This window comes from Rhipicephalus sanguineus, chromosome 1, assembly GCF_013339695.2.
Source record: "Rhipicephalus sanguineus isolate Rsan-2018 chromosome 1, BIME_Rsan_1.4, whole genome shotgun sequence".
NCBI lineage: Eukaryota > Metazoa > Arthropoda > Arachnida > Ixodida > Ixodidae > Rhipicephalus > Rhipicephalus sanguineus.
The window spans coordinates 138,751,073-138,772,658 of NC_051176.1; the positions used below are offsets into that span (position 1 = coordinate 138,751,073).

Genomic DNA, 21,586 nt, shown 5'->3' on the forward strand with positions numbered 1-21,586 from the left:
CTGTCTTGCCTCTCTGATTTCCTGAGTCCCACGTTTCGTATTATTGGCGTCGGTTGCCATGGAAGCCCGTGGCGGCGGATGCGCCGCAGACACGACTTTTCAGATTGACCTTCGCGTCCAACCCTTTCCTGCCAATAACACGACATGCTGGCAAGATATTCCAGAGCCGCATTGGGTTGAAGACTGAAATAACATTTTATCTGCGAAGCATTTGTTTGCGAACCAAAGGCACTTCGCACTTCAACAGTCTCTATCTATCTATCTATCTATCTATCTATCTATCTATCTATCTATCTATCTATCTATCTATCTATCTATCTATCTATCTATCTATCTATCTATCTATCTATCTATCTATCTATCTATCTATCTATCTATCTATCTATCTATCTATCTATCTATCTATCTATCTATCATATCGCGTACGTCATAAGACACTGTCTGTATTAAACAAGAGAAAGACATACCGTTTGTTATAGCCGGTGATTTTAATGTACCACACAAATCTTACATATATACGCTTATGAATGAACAAGCGATAGTCTAGAGCTGTTCGTCCCCGCAGGAATACGCCCAACGAACGCGGCTTCTACTTCATCCCGATAAAAGTGACGCCTGCACTGCAACATGAGTACCGGCGTTACATCACACTGTGAGCTACCCTTTAGACGCGTGTGTAGTCGTCGTGCCTAGCCCACACGAGTTACACCGTGACATCGATCAACCTCGTAAGACTTGGCTCAAAGTGCGGCATAAGCAGCTACTGGCTGACAGCTTCACATGAAATCGATTTCCATCAATACGTGGGATCTGCGGGAGGAGGAGGAGGAGGAAGGAAATGAAGGAAAGGCAGGGAGGTTAACCAGACGCGCGTCCGGTTTGCTACCCTACGCTGGGGGGAAGGGATGAAGGGATTAAAAGAAAGAAAGAAGAGGGAAGAAGGCACTGTCAAGGTACATATGCACCTGTCCATTGAATGCCTACAAGCGGTCGTTTAAGCCGGTCGATTTTAAAAACAGCAGTAATGCTCGCGTCGCTTTGCTGGCCTGGAAGTTCCATCGCACCTCCCCCGCCGTGATGCAACTTTACTGTGCCGCCTGTGTTTAGGAGTAGCTTTCACGAAGGCGTACCCTTTTCGCATAGGAATGGCAGACACCTCAAAATGTGACTCGTGCAATAGCAACGAAACGATAGAACATCTACTGTGTTTCTGTGGACGTTTTGTGAACGAACGAAACGTGCTGCGCGATGCGCTGAACAAGTTAGACGACAGACCGTTTTCCGAAGATCCTCGGATCGTGGGATCTGCGGGAATCTTTAAAAAAACGTGGTCATTACAAAAATATATTACAGAGAGGTGTCTTTGTCTGCCATAAGAATCGTTTCACTGCGAAACACATGTTATACAGCCAAAGTTGCCCTAGTTTCTTCCACGTACTGTTTTACAGCGCACATGTCCGTGGCGCTTCACGTAGACACCGTCCAAAATATATAATATTGACAATATAACGGAGCTCTACATTTGCCTAGCTTTTGTTTTCCGAAGGCATGCACCGCGGGCGTTGTTTTTTTTCGTTTTTTTTCCCCCGCGAACTCGCGTAAGTCGAGGTTATTGTGTTGTTAAGTGACATCGAGTCGTTCGCGACTCCGTTTGACGCCATGAGTATGTGATCGTCATTCAGATCTATTAAGTACAAGATCTGTAAGCTCATTTAGACGCTTTTCTATAGCCTCGAGAATACCGCCTAATCATTTTGTGCACGGGCGATCTTGTTTTCTCTTGCATTCTACTTCGGCTAGCATTAATTTTTCGCTTCAACAAACCGGTAGCCTGCATGTCACGACCAATATAAAGTTTAGTTTTATGACCTTAGCTAGCGGTAACAGATTACAGTCGAGTCATGTGGGAATCAATATTTCCGAGACAATGTATAGTTCATCTCTAATAAGGTTTCTTGTTACGGATGCGTCGAAGTTCATCTTTCACAGAAGGCTGCAGTGAGGGAGAGAAGAGAGAAATAAATAAATAAATAGATACATATATAAATAAAGAAGTAAATAAATAAATAAAAAGAAAGAAAGAAAGAAAGAAAGAAAGAAAGAAAGAAAGAAAGAAAGAAAGAAAGAAAGAAAGAAAGAAAGAAAGAAAGAAAGAAAGAAAGAAAGAAAGAAAGAAAGAAAGAAAGAAAGAAAGGGAGTTGATCGATGTCGCGCCCTGTTTTGCCCATTTAACAACCCTGACCATGGGGGAGTGGAGAACTTCTATAACAAATTAAATAGTCACTGTACATACACACAGAGAGGAGAAGGTTTGTGAGAAATACATGAAAAGACGGGGAGATTAGCCAGTAAATAGACCATCGATTCCCGATTATTCAGACGTATGCTTTGTATAGACAACGCCGCATGTTTACCTTGAGTTTTCTGTTTTAAAGGCAGGAACACACTAGCGTGAAAACGCGCGCGGTGCGCCACCGGCGGCAGGACAAAAGCCTCTAAAGCTGCCGCGGCAGGATATTGCGTGCCGCAAAAGGAATGGGTCCGTGCGCCATTTTTCGCGGTGGCGCTTTCTGGGGAGACCAATCCGAGTGGCATAATCCGACATAATCATCTCCAGGTTGCTCTAAATTGGAGTGACCCTCCAAAAATGCACCTTGGAAGGTGCGCTCACCGCGAGCTTGTGTGACCGCCGCAGCAGCGTTTTGCCGCGGCCGGCGCGCCGCTTGCGTTTTTCCGCTAGTGTGTTCAGACCTTTGCAGTGAAGCTGTTAGGCGAGTCCGCAATAGTTTTCGTGCAGTAGCGGTGAAGGCCAACGGTAGCGTGAGGCGGCATAGTAGGTATCAAGTGTCCGTCACAGAACAGCCAGCAACGTAGTCTGTTTAGGGCCCCGAAGTGACCGTGTATGACAGGGATATCCTTCGCGAAATGTTGGGTATATTTCAAGGAATTGGCAAAAAATTGCTTAGGTACACTTGACTGTAGCGCAAAATACATTTTGTGAAAAAGGGGCGTAGATAAAAGAAAGTGAAGCGCCAACTCCCCCAAAAATGTAAGCACCAACTCGCCCCCCCCCCCCCCCCCCCCCCCCCCCCAAAAAAAAGACCTTTTGGAATTGGCACAAAAGAACTTTTCCGAAGGGTGTTAAAAATCCCACACAGAGATCACTTGCTGTCATTGTCATACGTATTGGTCGGAGTGGCATAAAACTACAAAGCGCCCCTTTGTCGGCACCCCGCCACGGTGGTCTAGGTGAAAATGTTTGAGGCCCGTGTACTTAGATTTAAGTGCACGTTAAATAAGCCCAGGTGGTCGAAATTTCCGGAGCCCTCCAATACGGCGTCTCTCATAATCATATCGTGGTTTTGGGACGTTAAACCCCAGATATTATTACTATTATCCTCCCCTTTGTCGGCGAATTTCAGTGTCTGTTTCAATGAATCTTGTCGTCCTATGTAACAGATGCACTGCTTGTGAAACTCAGCTATTCTGATTTGCTAGACCATACATATATCAAGTGTGCTGACGCGCTCGTTTTCAAGGAAACTGCCAGACACGGTTCCTATTACTATCCTTTCAGATGCATTATACGACAATAATAATGAAACTCGTCGTTTCTTTTGCATACATGGTTGATAAAGGTCCTCCGCTTGCTTTTTTTATTTTGTATTTCACGATAACCGTCAAATATTACAACGTGCCGTACAGATTAGTTCGATATCGTTACACATATAAGAAGAGAAGAATTGAACAGATCAAATAGGTTAACAGTATGTACGTTAAGGCACAGCTGCGAAACTGTTACATTGCGCAAGGCCGATATATAGGGACAAGGGGAACAGCGTGAATGAGAGAAACGCTCATGAGGAGACTCATCAGACTTTACACTCGGCGAGCGGCTCGGGTCTTTCTATTGAAAGCTGCCTATCGCATACCTCGAATGCCTTATTGCGCCAGCACAATCCCGGGCCAGAGTCTCAACATCTATCGCCTTCGAGAGCAGTCCAGGGCTTAATCAGGTTAACGCGGTCCGGAAATAAGGACGCCGGACTTCGTAGCGAGGACAACGGAGGCTCCCGGTCGATCGCGTTCTCACTTTCTCGATAGCCGAGACATCAGGCATCCGAGCAAAGAGTAGATAAGCGTTTCAAGGACCGGATATCACGCGGGACCGAGCAATACAGTGTACAGCATTTCGATTTAAGCGTCGTTGTCGTCGATTTCTAGTCAGATTCAGAAAAGGCCATTGGCAACAGTGTTTGAAGAAGGTGAGAGGAGGAGCGGAAGTGACGCGAATTCTTCCAAGCTAGCACGCCCAACAAACGAATGCTCCTCGCAGTTTTCATTGACAGCACGATCACATCACACTAGCACAACGATGAATGAGCGATCGGAAAGCATCATCTGCGAAATTTTCACCGGTGGTAGAGCAGCGATCTTAGTACCACAGTTGAAACTTCGCAGCGTCTTGACTCGTGTCAACAGCATGTTACACTTCCGTTCTTTGTACGTTTGACTTGAGTTTTTCTTAATTCCTTCTGAGGCTTAAGCGATTGAATGAACAGCAGTATCATCTCGCCGGCATTAAGTGCTCTGTAGGTTTTCTTCACTGCAGGCTTTATTCTAATGCAGTAAAGATAGCGTAAGGAGCAATAAGGAAGTTCGACCAAATGCCAGCTGCAAATATGCTTCCCTCGCTCCCTACTGACTTATATATATATATATAATATATATATATATATATATATATATATATATATATATATATATAATCTTAAGTATAACTGGTATAAATGCCGTGAAATGTGTCATCTCAAGCTTTTTTGTGAAAGCCTTCTATCATGAAATTCATAACTTTACTCATAATCGCAGGAAAACTACTACTAGGCAATCAACGTCCGTAGGAGTAAGTGACAGGGGAAATATCACTAGCTTTCGACGCAAGCGTGCATGCACGCAAGTTCTCAGACACAAAACAAAGATAATAAAAAGTTGAAGGGAAAAAGTCGAAAGGGAGAGTGGGGGTAGAGGAATGGAGTACGAGCTCGTTGCCAAGCTTGTTGTTTTGTGCATGCAGCTTCCACAAGAGCACTGAAGTTAGAAGCACTATTCAAATCCATTCAGCCTTGTCTGTCTAGTCATAAGAGCTCACTTCAATAATGCGGATGAAGTACTCAACAGCAGAAGCTGTTGCTACACGAAGAAATTTCTCATGCCGAGTAACCAGTCACTATCCTGTCGCGTGTGAAGAAAATCCAAGTGAGCTATTTAAGCAACACGCGCGTGAAGCACCGTGACGCAGTAAAAGGAAGCTGATGACAGCGTCCTGAATCAAGTACATAATAAAGTGTGTGCAACGTTGACATGGACGTTTCAAACTGGTCTTAAACGCCATGAAGCTTAAACAGGCATGGCTGGCATACGACACTGCACTCCAGTGAATGACAGCCTTTCGAGCAGTTTGCTTCCTTTTTGCATTTGCTGCTGAATTTGTTCCATTTCACTGCCCGAGCCGCCGAATTCTTTCCCTTATTGTTATTTGTTTATTAATCCTGCATACTTGAGATTCATGCAAGAATAAGTACTTTCTTTGCCGTTCCTGTTGCATTCTATCGCTTGGGTAACTACATATGGGTAATTTCTTTCGCTGAAATGCGGGTCACAGCCCAATCTTTGTGTGTATATAGAAGAACGTTGTCATCCTGTCACCAGGGCAGCAGGACAGTGATCATGCGTAAGCATAAAGTGGAAAACAAAAATCTTGCGTCACGGAGCAGGCTGCTTCACAGCTTAAGTTCTTACGCCATAAACGCCAACCTGCACCGCTCTCACCCTCACCCACACACCGCGACCTCGTCTTAATGCAGAAAAGATATCGTGAGAAAATAACAGCAGACCAGCTTTAAATCACGAAGAAAAATAAGATAACTGCCAACCAACTTTCAAGACAACTTTAATTCCTCCTTTACATGTGCTCCAAGAAAAGGTGGAAGAAAAAAGCGCACCTATGTACTGTGAACGGCTGGTCACGACCAGCTGCTACCACGATTGATCTTTCGAGCAGTTGACGCGCGTAACTTTTGCTTTGTTTTCTTTTCGCGTGGCGTACGCAGTACGTTCTTCCGAGCAGCGTAGATAGGCGGCAGAAAATCGAAGCCCCTCAAAGCGACGACAGTTGCAGCTGCCATATCGAGCGCTGCTCATGGGAACGATAAACATGCACCGTTTGCTCGAGGAATCTTTGAACGAAGCGCAGCTCGAAGAACGATCTCTCCTGTTCTTCCTTCCAAGCCGCTGTCATACGTGCGCGTAGAAGTAGTGACGTTCCGCGCGTGTTTTTTCGTGCTGTGTGGACGCCAATCAAGCCAGTTTTGCGTTGTTTCACATCTCAGATACTCCTGACACACTTTAGCGTCAACCTTGCGCTGTGTAAAGATTGTTCCGTTCCTCGCGATGACAAGTTTATCGGCATGCTTACGCTTTGAGAATTTAAATATAATAATAATAATAATAATAATAATAATAATAATAATAATAATAATAATAATAATAATAATAATATCTGGGGTTTAACGTCCCAAAACCAAGATATGATTATGAGAGACGCCGTAGTGAAGGACTCCGGAAATTTCGACCACCTGGGGTTCTTTAACGTGCACCTAAATCTAAAGAATTTAAATATGTAGAGCCATTTAATTAACGAGGTTAACCTTATTGCGTTCTCTGCAGAAGCTACGAGTATATAAAAGACTGGACTTGCAAACACGGACACAGGAGAGAAATCAAGGACACCACAAACGCCGACTAACTTGTGCTGTCTTGACTTCTCTCTTGTGCCCGTGTTTGCACGCCCAGTCTTTATAGCATGCATGCGTACCAACCAGCTCAGCTCTCTGTTACTCTACGAGTGCATTGGCAAAGAAATGCCGCAATGCTGACGAAATGATCACGCCCCATCCGCAAAAGCGGTGTTCTAATTTGGTGCCTCACATTTTCGTGATGATCTTCTCCTTCCGTCATCTGAATTGCGCTCGAACTTAAAACCCGCAGAGGTGACACGCACACTCGCACGCTTGGTTGCTGGCAGAAGTTTACCATAACCACCGGGTAATGCTTTATTCCATAGCGTTGTGTGTGTGCGTGTTGTGTGTTTTGAAAAAGGGCGACGGTCTTATTCTTTGACGAAAACAGCGCGCTGAGCTTCATGCCGGCTAATTATTCAGAATTTATCGCTTGATCTTTCGCGTTGACGAAAGGAACAAATAAGGCTAGGCCACTGAAAATAAATCACTGTAGTAATCCCCAGTGGTAAGTTCCTTCTTACTATGGAGTTAACCGATTCTACTTGCGTCATCAGTGGGCCTTCTTTCCAAACAAAGGATGTTTTCCCCTTCTTTGCTTCGTGAAATCTTTTCTTGTGCTTTAAAATACTACTTCGCAGAGATTTAAAATGCCTGTAGCTTCCTTTCATACGTGAGTCAATAAAAAACAAACATAACAATACGTGCCGTGCGTAATGCTCATTAGAAAACCACTACAGAAGTGTACTGATCGCGCGCAGGTAGAACGTATGAAAAAACCCCACGATTTCCGCATTGTGATGGAAGTAACTCACGCTTGATATATGGGCCTGAGCGCGTGCAATATAAAATCTTTCCAAGATTCTGGCAATTCTCGGTACTTTCAAAGGCACGGTAGAGGAATGTGCACTCTACTTGGGTGGTACATTGTATACTGCACTCTCCAGCGCATGCCGCAAACCTGAGGAGGGAAAAAAGTAAGACAAAAGAAGTAAAAGAAAGGCCCACAAAGCTGCTGGAAAACCGTGCCCATTTTGGGAAGTAAATCAAGTCTATGTGATTCCCTATGGTGGTTTTCTAACTGACAAAAGAAGTAAAAGAAACGCCCACAAAGCTGCTGGAAAACCGTGCCCATTTTGGGAAGTAAATCAAGTCTATGTGATTCCCTATGGTGGTTATCTAACTGACAGTCGTGAAATAGACGATAAAGAAAATGCGAACTGTTTATCGCCATAGGAACTATAGTTTTGTGGGCGTCACAGATCTACGCCGGAATTTAAAATGCCGCTTCGTAGAACAATTTCGAAATCGTAACTTCGCTGTTCGGATGTTCCGCGAAACCTCCATTATCCATCGTTTAGAACAAATGAAGTATAGAGAGGTTTTTAGTGTATCAATATCCGTGCAACACACGTGTGATCAGTTCTGTGTGCTGTCGTGTGGCACAACCTGCCGTTATTCAAGTAAGATAAGCAAAATTATGGCATCGCTTTGATAGAGGAGGGTTCACTGCTCTCCTTGCTTTCAGTTCCTCTCATAATTACCTCCAAGCTGTGGCAGCCGCACCAGCCGAGTTCAACACCACTGGTCTGTTGACAATTTCCGTGCGCATTAAAGAACCCCAAATGGTCCAGATTATTACGGAGCACGCTACTGCGTGATCTTTTACAACACCTGCGGACATTATTCAGTAAAATAATACTGAGGTTTTCCATGCCAATACTACGACGTGGTTGCGACACGCTTACTCGGGGGTCCCGAGATTAGTTTTGACCAACGTGCACCTAAACCCACGTGGTTGCGAGTTTTTCATTTCACTGTGCTGTAGTTCAAAATTTTTGGACGCCGAGTTCTGGCAAAGTAATACCGTTTGTATATCATGTTGTGTGTCTGGCCTGCCTTACTTCGCATTATCGCCCAAGGCACCCTTCCTCTATCGGAAAGTATTTCGCGCAAATGGCTCTTGCAGACCACTGGAAACATCGTGGACTGCATGGTTGAGAGCTATACTTTACGGGTTAGGAGTAACTAGAGCGCTTATGGTGATCCTTTGCGTTATACGTTTCAAACAAGTCTTACAAAATACTTCTAACATCTAATTTAGAGCAGAAATTGGCGTTCGTGTGTGTCGATGTTTGCACTTGTTACTTCGTATCATCTTGATCATTTCGAGTCACGTGACTAAGAGAAAATGGTCATCCGTGATCTAGTTAAGGAATGTGTCATGCTGGAGCCAATGTCCCGCCAGCGAGGTTTGCCATCGTCCAGGTCTGTTCAAGTACGTCAGCCCGAATAACCGTCCCAACACAGATAACACAGAGAATAACAACATGCACACAAACCGCACAAGCACTTGTACGCGTCATGTGCTTGGTCCCCTGGTCCAAATAGCGGTTACAGCCGGAGACATCGCCCTTCGTGATCACTTCTAGTTCTGACTTCCGCTGCATGACCTTCCGCTGCATTTGGTTTCCATGCAGAAGGGACGCTTCATAAAAAGGAAGCTGGCGCTCGCCAGCCTATCTGGGTCCTTACGTTGGGTACTCGAAGTCGTCGAGGCAGATGTCTTCGGAGAAGCGGTCGCAGCGTGGCTCCTCCGGCTTGGGACGGCTCACGCGACTGGGCAGGTTGGCACTACCCAGAGTCATGGGCGGCCGCGGCTGCGCGAACGCCGACTCGTGGACGGCGTTGCCTGTAGGCGGCACCGGCGCCACGGCTGCGCTAGCCTGGTGCCCCACAGCTCCCGGATACGTCGGCCGCACCACTCGCAGCGGCAGGGCAGGGGGCGGTTGCAGTGCTGGGAAGGCGCCACTCTGCGGAGGAAACAGCGGCCATGCAAGCGGTGAACTGAGGTGCGACAAGAAGACTGAGAGACAGAGTTGGAACATTTTTCACCGACGCTGATAGTCAAAAATGTCGATAGAAATGTAGCTGTCTTGTATTCGCCCGGCCATACAACGGTTCAGTAGCCTATTTAGTTGTCATGCAGATGGAGAAGTAACCTCCGATGTTTACGCGTTTTACACGGAATGACTTATAGAATCAGATTGAGGTATTTTTTTTTTTCAGGCTTTCAGTCATTAGGTAAGCGAGGATTCCTTCTGAACCACTGGTTCTCTATTTTGTTCTACTTCATTATTGGCATGATTGAGTGCGGAGGCGGAGACCAGTTCTTGACTCCTGAGGAAGGCGAACATATACCGTGAGGCTCCGAATATCACAAAAGTAGCAGAAACAAATAACAAAAGGCAATTATGCTTCCTTAAGTGCATTGAATGCGAAAGCAGTGCGGAGCCTACAGAGGACATGAAGCAAACAAAGTCTCGTTTTGTTTATGGCTTGGCGCAGCAGCAAAGCGCCTTGAACTATGCAGGTGCACATATTTCCGCGAGTGAACTTGCTTTACAGCAATAATTTAATTCTATTTAATGCGTAAAAAGCTTGAGGTGAGCAATTAAACACGTCAAACCGTTGGTGCTCTAGCTGAGTTATATCTTTTGTTCTCACAAGGTTTCCTGTTCCACTACACGGCTAAAGTAGAGCACTTATAATGAGAGGGCACAGGGAGATGTGACGTAAGCACGCACACGTATGTATACAGCATACCCGTGTCTGTGTCAGTATTGTGCCGTAAGGTATCGAATAAACTAAATCGTTTAATGGGACACGAAGACAGACAAAGTATACAGGCTTGCGATCGGAACGCCTGTCTCCTACTGTAAGCAGCCCGCCGCTATAGCCATTGAATACACGACAAAGCATACCATGAAAGACTGTTCCATTGCATACACGACACTGGCCTTGCAGCACACGTATAATACATACATACACAATTATTTTCATGCCTTAAGGCAACCCCGCATTGCAATAAAAAAAAATAGGTCTTTTGTCCCTTGCAGCCTAGTAGCACTTGCGCCCCGCTTTAGCTACAAGGTATGATGCATCTGGTTCCTCACAAAATCCTAAAATGCATCGGTCCCACCTCTCTTCAACATAGCTCCAAAGCTTAGGAGGAACATGTGACCAATGTATTACTGGAACTACAACGCGGTGTTGTTAATTCGTCAATGCTCAGATAAACCTTGTTAAGAGATGACTGCGGAGCCGACATCACTATGTGCTGTCGGCAAATTATGACATTAAAGGGACACTAAAGAGAAACAACGAATTGGTTTAGATTGATAAAGTGTGCTCGGAGAACTCTTGTGTAGTTTATTTCACCACCATAGGTTTATTATTAGAGGAGAAAACCAAGTTCAAAGTTTCATTTTTAAATTTCGCGCCGAACTTTGTAATTTGTGATGTAAAAGACTTCAAAGAGCATTTAACGTATCTTGGCGCCACTGGCTCGACGAAATTTCCACAAACTCGTTATGTCAAGACTCTGGCCCCCTCAGAGGACAATGTACTTCGATTTAACCGATTAGGAACTACGCAGGCCCAAGCAGGCGCCGTCAAAAATATGTGACGTCACGGCAAATGGTGCGGGAATTCCAAGGTGGCGTCGCCGCCTGTATTTTTTTTTTTTGCGCGATTTCTCGCTTATTAAGCGTTTTCGCGCAGAAAGCGTGGTGTTTTTGGTATCGTGGAAGACTACTTTACTAATGCGAGAAAAATCGTTTTGCTGTTTAGTGTCCCTTTAAAGTGTTAGACTGCAAGTATAGCTTTTATGAATGAATTCAGTTTCGAGGCTGCCAACGATTACCAAACTAGACTAAAAAGCTGAAGCGCCGTTGAGGGGGATTGCCTAATGTTTTTGAATGCACAGTATATTCGTGATAAAATGAGATAAAACACAGGGCATACATCACATTTCTCGAGCTTTGTTGCGTATAGATGGCGACTCGTTCCCGCGTCACTCAACTTAAGTGGCCTTTGTGCACCCATGTAGCATCTTATCTATGGTTTAATTGTATGTATGTGCATGGAAATGCTCACGGAGGAGACTAGGGACACCACCGTCGACGGAGCGCAGCGCTGCCTGCGACCGTGGCGGCCTATGTCGTATCTTTCACGACTAAAGACTCCACGTATAACTGCGGAGTGGCTGATCACTTACCTCTGGCCTCTGCACCGGAATGCGGATAACCTCTTCGTCCTGGCTGCTGCTGTCTTCAATGGAGGACAGGGAGGGCGGGAACACGGCCACGGGCCCGGCGTAAGGGAACCTTCCTGCAAGGGTGACAGGCATGACGCCGTGAGTCAGTCAAGCATAAGAGAATGAAAGCAGAAAAAGAGGAATCATTCTAAAAAGTTGTAACACAGTTAAAAAAGAATGCTTTGCTTGTTCTGTCACAAACGATCAATCTGAGTCAAAAGGAAGCTTTACGTGAACATCTTCAATCTAAATACATGTCAATATATAAGTCTTGCTAAGCTTCCACTGCGCCAAATTTAATAAATGAAAGAATAATAATATCTGCCGACAGTAAGTTTAAATCCAGGCCCTGAATAATTTTACACAGACTGTTGTAAATAACAACAACTTTAAGAAGGTTGGAGCGACTGCGGGATAACGTTTATAACTTCATATCTCAGCACCGAAAAATATTTACAGAATTCTGCTAATGGGCACGTATTGAAGAACTTAGGGCGTACATAAGTGGTGCACTATGCACCACTGTGACATATCGCATTTCGGCAAGTAGGACTTTTTCCGAACTAATGTGACGGTAAGCCGTAGCTTTAAAGTTAGTTCATCAACTATGTCCCCTTCAATGTTTTGACAGGTTGAATTTACAGAAGAACAATTTATGTTTCTGTTGCCGAGCTACGTATCATCTCACGTCGTGTCATCTCAAATTTCGCTGACTCGTTGAATCCTCCCTGCCTCCACTGATAATCACGCCATAGCTCTACGTCCTCGAGTGCACTTGGAGTTCGGCTGAACACTGATCATATTTGCCTGTGCACGCATGACACAATGCTTGAAACTTTGATTACCTGAAGAGTGTTTACAGCAACTGATGGGACCAATAAAGTTGCCAACCTGACCCACTTCGTGTGATAACCAAATAAATATAGTCCAGAGAGGTCACTGTAAAGATTCGTGGCGACGCGGGACGCTGCTGCGGGAAACTTAAAAGGGACACTCTTCTTCTCTTAACCTTATTCGTAGCTTGAAGTCGACACTATTTGTCCCTACTTACTCCTTGTTATACGATCCAAATAACCTTCGCTTCGTCCTTTGAAACAAGTGCAAATTTTATCCTGGCCTTTTAGACTTTCCAAAAACGTTATTTACCCTTACATCTTAACGTCAAAATCTGTATTTGGTATCCCTTTAAATTGGCCCAACACCGCTACTGGTGTTCAGCCTATATTAAGATTTTTACTGGACTTTCATCACATGAATATATTGTGAAGGTGTGCCAGAGAAATTGGGAACCAGCCTTGGCTGTTTAGTGCTGTTTTTTTTACCTGCAGAGCACACAGCATTCATAAGCATATATTGTAAAAGTATAGGTGATTGCGTGTTTTGGTGCTGTGTTGGGAATCATTGATCGCGTTATCATTGACAGCATGAATTGGTTAGGCAACGGTTAGAAAATTAGCAGACGTAGAATTTGAAGTTCTGTCCGCAATAACTTTTTCATCGGCCGTCCGCCATCTCTATTATTGCGTTCTTTGTGCCGATCGGGCTGCGCCTGTCCTTTTCAAACTGCCTTATTACGAACTGCTTTGTCAGGGCCGACCCATCTGTTGAATGAGCATGAAAAGCATTTGTGTTCGTTATGGCGGAGGTATGGGTAAAACGTTCTTGTTTTCTTATTTTTCTTATGCGGCAGTACGCCAAATGAGATACCTCAATAAATCATTCGCGATCGAGGTCATCCACTCAGACGGCTCATGAAAATATCCGCGGGCTCGGGAAAACGATATTGAAACCAATTTTACGTTGCGAAATAAGAAGAGCTTCAGCTAAGCCAAATTGAGTAATAAGAAAGGTTAATTAGCTAGCGGCATGAATTTCTTGTTGAAGGAACATCTTGTGCGAACATGTTACACATACAGATGTGCCCTGTCCCCTCTGCGACTATTCGTTCTTTCATGCTCATTGCTCTTCCAAGTTTCATAGACTCCCTCTTAGTACTTGCTGATGATTTCGTATTGTGTGCATGAAAATCTCTGTGATGACACATAATATGTTCTGAGCAAACGAAGAAACAATGAGATGCTCTTGAGGGTCATCTCCAACAGAAATATGACCTGTTATTAATTAGTCACCTAATTTTGCGTGATATCATCGACCATTAAGCTAGATCCCAAGATGGTACATTTGACATATGTGTAGCTGTAAAATATTTTTGTGTTTTATCAAAACTGCACCCATAACCACTGCTTCTCGAAGTTTTGTCAGCCCAGCAACAAACATCGAAAAGTGCAGTTTTAACGTGTTCCCACAGAGAAATGTAACGCGGAAAGGAATGATGACAGATTAAGGGAACTAGCAGCGAAGGGAACTAGCAGCAATTAAGGGAACTAGCAACGCACAAGACATATTGCAAGAGTTATGGTGAAGGTGTATTCATATTAAGTTGCTGGTTGCCATGCTGTTTCATAGATTCTGACTTTGCGGACGAACATTGTACAAACAGAAAGTACAAAACCATCGTACTTACTTCTTACTGGAACCACAAAAGGATTTCTGAAGATCCTTCTGAAAGGAACCCTCGAACTTTCCTTGAAATCGGCCCTCCTCGACGGGGTGTTTCCTTCCACGAAATGTGGTATTGCCACAAACCGTACAACTTCGCCGCCTTCATCGGAGCCTCCTTGCCTGCCTTCATACTTAATGGTCTCTGTCTCGTTGTGCGCTATTTGTGGCGTTGGTAGATCGGGTAGCTGACCCTTCACTAAATGTACCCTTGCGGGAACGTCATTGACCAGGCGCCTTCGCCCATTTGGCGTTTGAACCGACTGAGATAGCTCCAACTCGTCCTTCTCGACTGTTTGAGGCACGGCGTCCCTAATCACTGACGGCAGAGGACGCAGGGACAACCTTGGTCGAGGCCCGAACCCTGGCGACAAGTCGTCGGGCTTGTAGCGCAGACCCGGTGGCCTACGACCCAGTCTGGCGAGCGGTGTTGACAGCAGCGGGCGGGTAGTTGACGTCGTGGTTGTGCTCGTGCTCGTCTGGCCATACCAGGAGGGAACCTTGCGCTCACCGAAGACGAAAGGCCGCCTCGTCGAGGTTGTAGTCGTTGTCGACGAACTACTTGTAGAGGAAGACGTGGTGCTGGTGGACGTCGCCAGCACAGGTCGACGTGGAATCGCTGGAGTGTACTTTCTCCCAGATAACGCGGGTCTCACGTAAGCCCTCCTCGGTGGCGTGGTCGTAGGCGGCGTGCTCTTGGTCGGTTTGCTCCTATAGCCGCGAACGAGGGGTGGAAGCTGACGACGGGTCACGCCAAACTTTCTCGTAGGATGGGCAGTAGTTGATGCCTCTGTTGCCTGCTCGGTGGTGAACAGCGTGTGCTCTTTGAGCCGCAGTTTCCTGCTTCGGCCTCAGCTTTCGTCGTCTCTTTGCCTGCAACCTGGACCTTTTGGGAAATGGAGGGCTCTCTGGCACAGCCTTCCAGGCACTGGGGCTTAACGGGTCGACCTCTGGTGGTTGGCCTCGCTTGATGTAGGCGGAGCTCGTAGGCGCCGGCGCGGTTGTCGATGGAGTAGGAGGAGGAGGCGGTGGAGGAGGAGGGGTCGTAGTAGTTGTGGTCGTCGTTGTCGTAGAGGTTGTCAGAACAACTGCTCGTGGCCCTGCGGGTGTGGTTGTTTCCCAGTCCGGAGAGCTGACGGAATTGATGACCTTAATGAATGACGGCGGTAATAGAGAATCAGAGAGGCGAGGTCTCGGCTTAGTGGCCTCCTGTGGCCTGTTTTGATTTAGCCCGAGAGCGCTGGATGCGGTGCTGTGCTGGTACACGGGCCAAGGAATACGATTTGCGCTGTCATTCGGCTCTCTGTTTGACCTGTCAATCTGTGCGGCCGTTCTGACGATGGAACTGAGGCTGACCAACGCCACTATCGCGGCCACCGGGTATTTCTCGTAGCACCTTCTTCGTCGCAACTGAAACATACAAAATGAGAAAAACAAAGAGATAAACACTTATTAAAGATGAAATGCTCTATCGGGTCTAAAAATGGAAAGTTGCTTTGAAATATTTAACCCTGTTAACGAGGTAGTATCAAGAAAACAGCAAAAAAAGAATAGAAAATTTTACAGGAAACACAGAAAGTAAAAAAAAAAAATGAAGCTCGGGTTCCACTGTATACGCATCATTCCATATGTGTATGCATCATCTGCTCAATAATAATTGTTGGGGTTTTACGTCCCAAAACCACGATATGATTATGAGGGACGCCGTAGTGGAGGGCTCCGGAAAGTTTGACCATCAGGTTTGCTTTAAAGTGTGCCTAAATCTAAGTACACGGGCTCCATGCATGTCGCCTCCATCGAAACACGGCCGCCACGGCCGGGATTCGAACTCGCGACGTTCGGGACGGCAGCCGAGCACCATACTCACTAGACCACCGCGGCGGGTCGCATGTTGTGCTCAATAGGAATTGAGTGACGGACAGTGTCTGTGAAGTGTTAGCCAGATACGAACGCTTATTTGTTTAATTAAAATGCAAGTAACGGAGCTGCATCGAAACGCCGCCGTTACAGCTGCATGTGAAAGTGCACCGCTACGATTATTTCACTGAATCAATAACTGCGACAGATTATTTCACTACGTCATTACCGACAAGGCTTTCAGCTATATCATATATTAGCGACCTTAAACAGAGGGAGTGAGTTTTCATAATAGTTGGCTGCAAAGGGAATGACACCTGAATACAAGAGAAGAGAGAGAGATAAACATTTTAATGAAGCGGGAGATGTTTGCCTGGCTGTTCGCCTGACATGCTACTCCAGGTGCTGGGTGACGATTATGATATATACAGTGATAACCACATAACACATTCATAACACATACAAGAGAAGAGGAATTAGCTACTACTCATTAGATGCTTCGTAACGAAGCACATGAGCGCTCTTGCTCTAAACATCAAACAATTATGCATGCGAAGGAGCTTGCGGAGTGTTTTACGCGCTTCTATGCGAACTCAACGTTGTCACGCACCATCAAGCATTCATCCGTCCAAGTTACTGCATTGTAACAGTAAACGGGGAGGTTGAATGATGGGGCCTGGCTTCGGTTAGTTTTCATTGTGTCTCGGGTTTACAAGATTGTCACCGAGGAAGGCATTGGGTAATTTATTTTTTTTATGTCTCCAGCTATACAAATAAACTAAAGGGAAATGAAAGAATACGTTTAGGGTTTTGCGCTTGCTACTACCTGAAGACCCCGTGCTGACGATTTGGTCACTTAACTGGTACTGTATGCAGGCGTTATAAATCACGTGAGTGAACTAAGGGCGCGTATAGCCCAGAGTATGACGTCATTGTTTGCCCTGACGCTAAGCTCGAGGGCGCGTGTGCGATTCCCAGTCACGATGGCCGCATTTCGACGGGGGCAAAATTCAAAGAAAGCCGGTGTGCGTAGATTTAGGTGCACGTTAAGGAACCCCAGGTGGCCGAAATTAATCCGGAGTCCCCCACTACGGCACGCCTCAAATCACACCTTGGTTTGGCCACGTAAAGCCCCGGCAATTATTATTGTTTGCACTGAAGGTGTCGCTTTTCTCGGAGGTACACATCGAAACTTAACTTGATCATCCAGGCCTGTCAAGCGACGAGATAGTAACTGACGTGATCAAACAACTATCACCTTGAGAAGTGACGAGGCGCTAACGCATTTTCTCGCAGTGACTACGGAAAGTATTTTTCAAGAGCAATGACACGATAAAAGGCCTTAATTCAAACCCAACAGGGGTGGTATATCAGTCTTAAAAACAAGTAACGTGGTAGAGTGCTGCCGCCTCTCCACCCGGTACCAAGACATGGTGAGTGGCTGCGCTTAAAAGGCTTCGAGCACCTATATACTCGCGTTTGTCCGCTCGACAGAGCGCCCTTTCTACATAACGAGTCGGGCAGTGGGGCGGTGTCGTCCTCTTTGTGACAGCCTGTTCCGCTCCGGATGCTGACGCAGCTTCGGCTTCGCTCGACTTCTCTAAGCAGTCAAGCTCGGCAGTGACTGCCGCTGTCGACGTAGAGCATCGCAGGGCGCAGGGTGCCGTTTTGTTGGGAGGTTTATTCGAGGCTTCGCTTCGCTTGTGTGGCAGTTCGATAAAACTGTAGTAAATGTATAAGGGGCAGGGCTCAAGTTTTGATGAATGGTTGAACGCACACATTCGTTGTTATCGCGTCGTTCTATGTCGCAGCAATCTCTCTCTTTTTTTTTAACAGTGCCCTCAGTCTTTTCTTCAGCAGAAAACCTCGACGGCACGTGGCTTCGGGTTTAAGTGGCCACGGATGAAATTTTGCGTCCTTCCGTGGCACCGAGAGTTAGAAAAGAAACTACGAACAAGGAATCGTGATTATGATATACGTCAGTCGGGAAAGAGCAATGCGAACAAATAAACGTGAATAATGAAAAGATAAACGTTAAAAATACCCACTGGACTCGCTTAGCGTATACGTCATCCAAATAATTATTCAGAGATGACCTTTCCTCGTCCAGCGCAAGATTAAAGTAGTCTTCTAATATTCAGTAGTTTTTTTCTCTCTGATGTCCGGCATGATGGATTTGAAGGGCCCGTTTACAATTTCGGTCTCCGGCACAGTTATATGTCTTTTCTCTCCACATCTTTTGGCAACTGCCATTCAGTTATTGCTATTGACTTCCTAACGCAACAAAAAAAGGTAACAGCGCCATGGCACGTATGAGTCATTAACGCGACAGCGTTAAAGAGCTCGTTTCGCAGAAATTGCGGTGTCGGTGTCGGTGGGGTCGGCAGCGGCGGTGGCGTCTTCGGTTGTGAGCGAAAAATCAGCGTTGTCCGTGAGCGTAAATTCGAGGTAGATGCAAATAAAGAAATAAAAAAAACATTCGGCTCAAGTGGCACCGGGGATTCGAACCTGCGACCCCTTGCTCCGTGGTGCGATGTGTTTCGTTTTTTTTTTTGACAGTTCTTTGAGTTTTCTTTGAAAGGGAACCGTACTGTGAGCATCGTGAAGTGGTTTTGCGGCTTTTAGTCCGTGGCTCTTAACATCCTATTTTTTAATTTGTTTTCAATTTCTGATTCTTTAAAATAGCTGGTAGCTCTGCACTGTACAGAACCATCACACGAAGCCAAGAGGTAATGGGGCCGACAAAAAATAGGTTGAATTATTTGCACTTTTAAACTGAATGGCAGACAATATAGAATAAAGCGAAATAAAAAAAACTGGTCATCGATGGTTAATTAATGGACTCACAACCTTCGCAGTACAATTTCTTTGCACTATCAATTCACCCCACTCCACTTTTCTTTAGATTCTTTTTTTTTAATTCGTAGCTATGGGAGTGCTATCCAACTCCACTCGTAGCTATGGCGGCAAATGTAGAACATTCTTCTTGCCACATGGCTTCATGTTGCACGTGATCTAGGAGCGTCATTCTACCCCAAGTAGAGGACTCGAAGCCAGTGTCAAATCGAGATAACCGGAAGAAGAGTGCACTTGATTTTGGACTTAGAAGAAGACTGCATTTGAACGTTACAAAAAAAAAATATATCGCACGTTCTTTTTCATATGGAAGTGGATACTGTTCTTTTGCCTTTATACTGTGCACAGCGACGTGAAAAGTTGGTTACTGCGACAATCAAAACGCGATTAGGCCTTCACGCATTTGGTATAGTCTGCGTGAAAGGAAGCGTCGTCGACAAAGAAAACCCGTTACGGAGGACTTTTCCGCTTCGTAGATGCATGAAAAAAAAAACAGAAACAAAAAAAACAATAGGAGGTTCGCAAGGACCAGGGGGTCTGCTGCGCACAACGAGCGCCTTACCGGTCAGTAACGTGCAGTTTGGATATTTTTTCCTTCTTCGCGCGTGGCCTTAAATGAAATGTAATAGCAGGAAGTAGGTTGGATTTCAACCGCTACGTCCGTTTGGAGCCTGACGAGCGCTATCAGAGGAAGTGTGCATTTACGCTTTTGTATCCCCGCAATGGAGAAAATATCAGAGCTGTTTTTTTTTTTCGTCATCCGAGCTGACATTCTCTAGGAGACGAGGGCTTTGAGTAAATTTGTGTGATGGTTGACAGTTAAGATCAGGCACCGAAAAGTTCGCGGACACACCAATCAGCGCTGCACCGTTACGTTATAGCAGGCAAAAAAAAGGAGATAAAATATAAGAAAGAAAGAAAGAAAGAAAGAAAGAAAGAAAGAAAGAAAGAAAGAAAGAAAGAAAGAAAGAAAGAAAGAAAGAAAGAAAGAAAGAAAGAAAGAAAGAAAGAAAGAAAGAAAGAAAGAAAGAAAGAAAGAAAGAAAGAAAGAAATCTAGCCATGCCGTAAGCCACGACCTCGTGAATGTGGTGCAGGTGCACTCACGTATACGTTGTCACCTCCAGAAAACATTTAGAACGCGCAAACAGAGGATCTGGTCATTTACGCTTGCAAATTGTTCCCCACTAGGCGACAGAAATCACATGACCTAGAATGTGTCTGCGCTAAAGGGAACACCTTCTCCTTGTTTTAACGCTTTTGTTCCTTACGTGATAAGTGTAAAGTTGTGGTACGCATTGTCAACTTCCCCAAGTGAATGAGACGTAATTTGATTCTAGCTGCAACTGTTTGGAGTGGCATTTCGAGGCAGTTCATGCTTAAACACAGATATACCTATCCACGCTGCATGACCTCAGATTCGTTGCGTCGCTATGATTATACGAGGCTTAAATATGTCGTCCAGTTCGATAAGCTTTTGTCTGCTTTTCCGGTACAAAATTGTTTGTGCCATGATTGAGACAAATATTTTGTGCACGTTATGGTTGGGTGTCGCATTTACCTACGCGTACGCGTTCCGCATAGGAATGGCCGACACCGCAGCTTGCGACCACTGCGGAAGTGATGAAACGATTCAACATATTCTGTGCGACCGTCCACGGTACTTCTCGCAAAGACGGTCGCTTTGCAACGCGCTTGATAAATTGGACGACCGAACTCTTTCGGGAGAAAGAATCCTGCGCCACCGACAGGATTTCACGTCACAGAAGAAGGCTGTGCAGGCGCTACTGCGCTTTCTGCGTTCAACCGGTCTATCAATACGGCTCTGATAGGAACATCCTGCATGAGTGTGCATGTGTGCATTGTCTTGTTTTGTTTTTATTTATCTCTCTCTGTCCTCTTTCCGACCCCTATTTCCCCAACCCTATGCAGGGTAGCAAACTGGTTGTTACTACCAGGTTAAGCTCCCTGTCTTTTCCTTTTCATCTATTTCTCTCTCTTGTGCAGGGCGGTACGGTTTCATTCTACAGCACCCCTGGATGCCTCGGTGGTGCTCTCAGGAATGGCCTCCTTCGTTTTGAATAACTTGGACACCGCGTCTAAATAGCTACGTTGCTTTCACGCGTCCTAAAAATTACGCTGCAGTCACGTTCGCGGCTGTTTAGCGATAACACAACTCTGTCATATTTGTTTATTTGTTATGATGCCCTAAATAAGCGATGCAAACGCTAACGTGACAGTGACGTGTGTAAAGGAACAGCGCTGCGATTGTTAGTTATTGAATATTTCTGTGTAATCACGTTTTAGACGTGATCAGATGGTTCCACAAATGTTCGTTTCAACGTTTTCTCGTGCGTGCAACAGCTGACGTGTATACACTGATTTTACAATTCCGAATGGTCTGGTGCCGCAGCTGGTTTG

General features: G+C 45.4%; 1 protein-coding gene across 1 annotated transcript in view; it reads right to left on the reverse strand.

Annotated features, from left to right (window-relative positions):
• Positions 1-16,931, reverse strand: part of LOC119379454 (uncharacterized) — a 39,274-nt gene extending 22,343 nt beyond the window's left edge. The window contains exons 1-6 of the mRNA XM_049412109.1: positions 16,922-16,931; positions 15,811-15,864; positions 15,370-15,603; positions 14,420-15,304; positions 11,857-11,969; positions 9,333-9,610 (exon numbers count right to left, since the gene is read on the reverse strand). Of these exons, the coding sequence (XP_049268066.1) occupies positions 9,333-9,610; positions 11,857-11,969; positions 14,420-15,304; positions 15,370-15,603; positions 15,811-15,864; positions 16,922-16,931 (1,574 nt within the window). The remainder of the gene's footprint in view (positions 1-9,332; positions 9,611-11,856; positions 11,970-14,419; positions 15,305-15,369; positions 15,604-15,810; positions 15,865-16,921) is intronic.
• Positions 16,932-21,586: the final 4,655 nt, after the last annotated feature.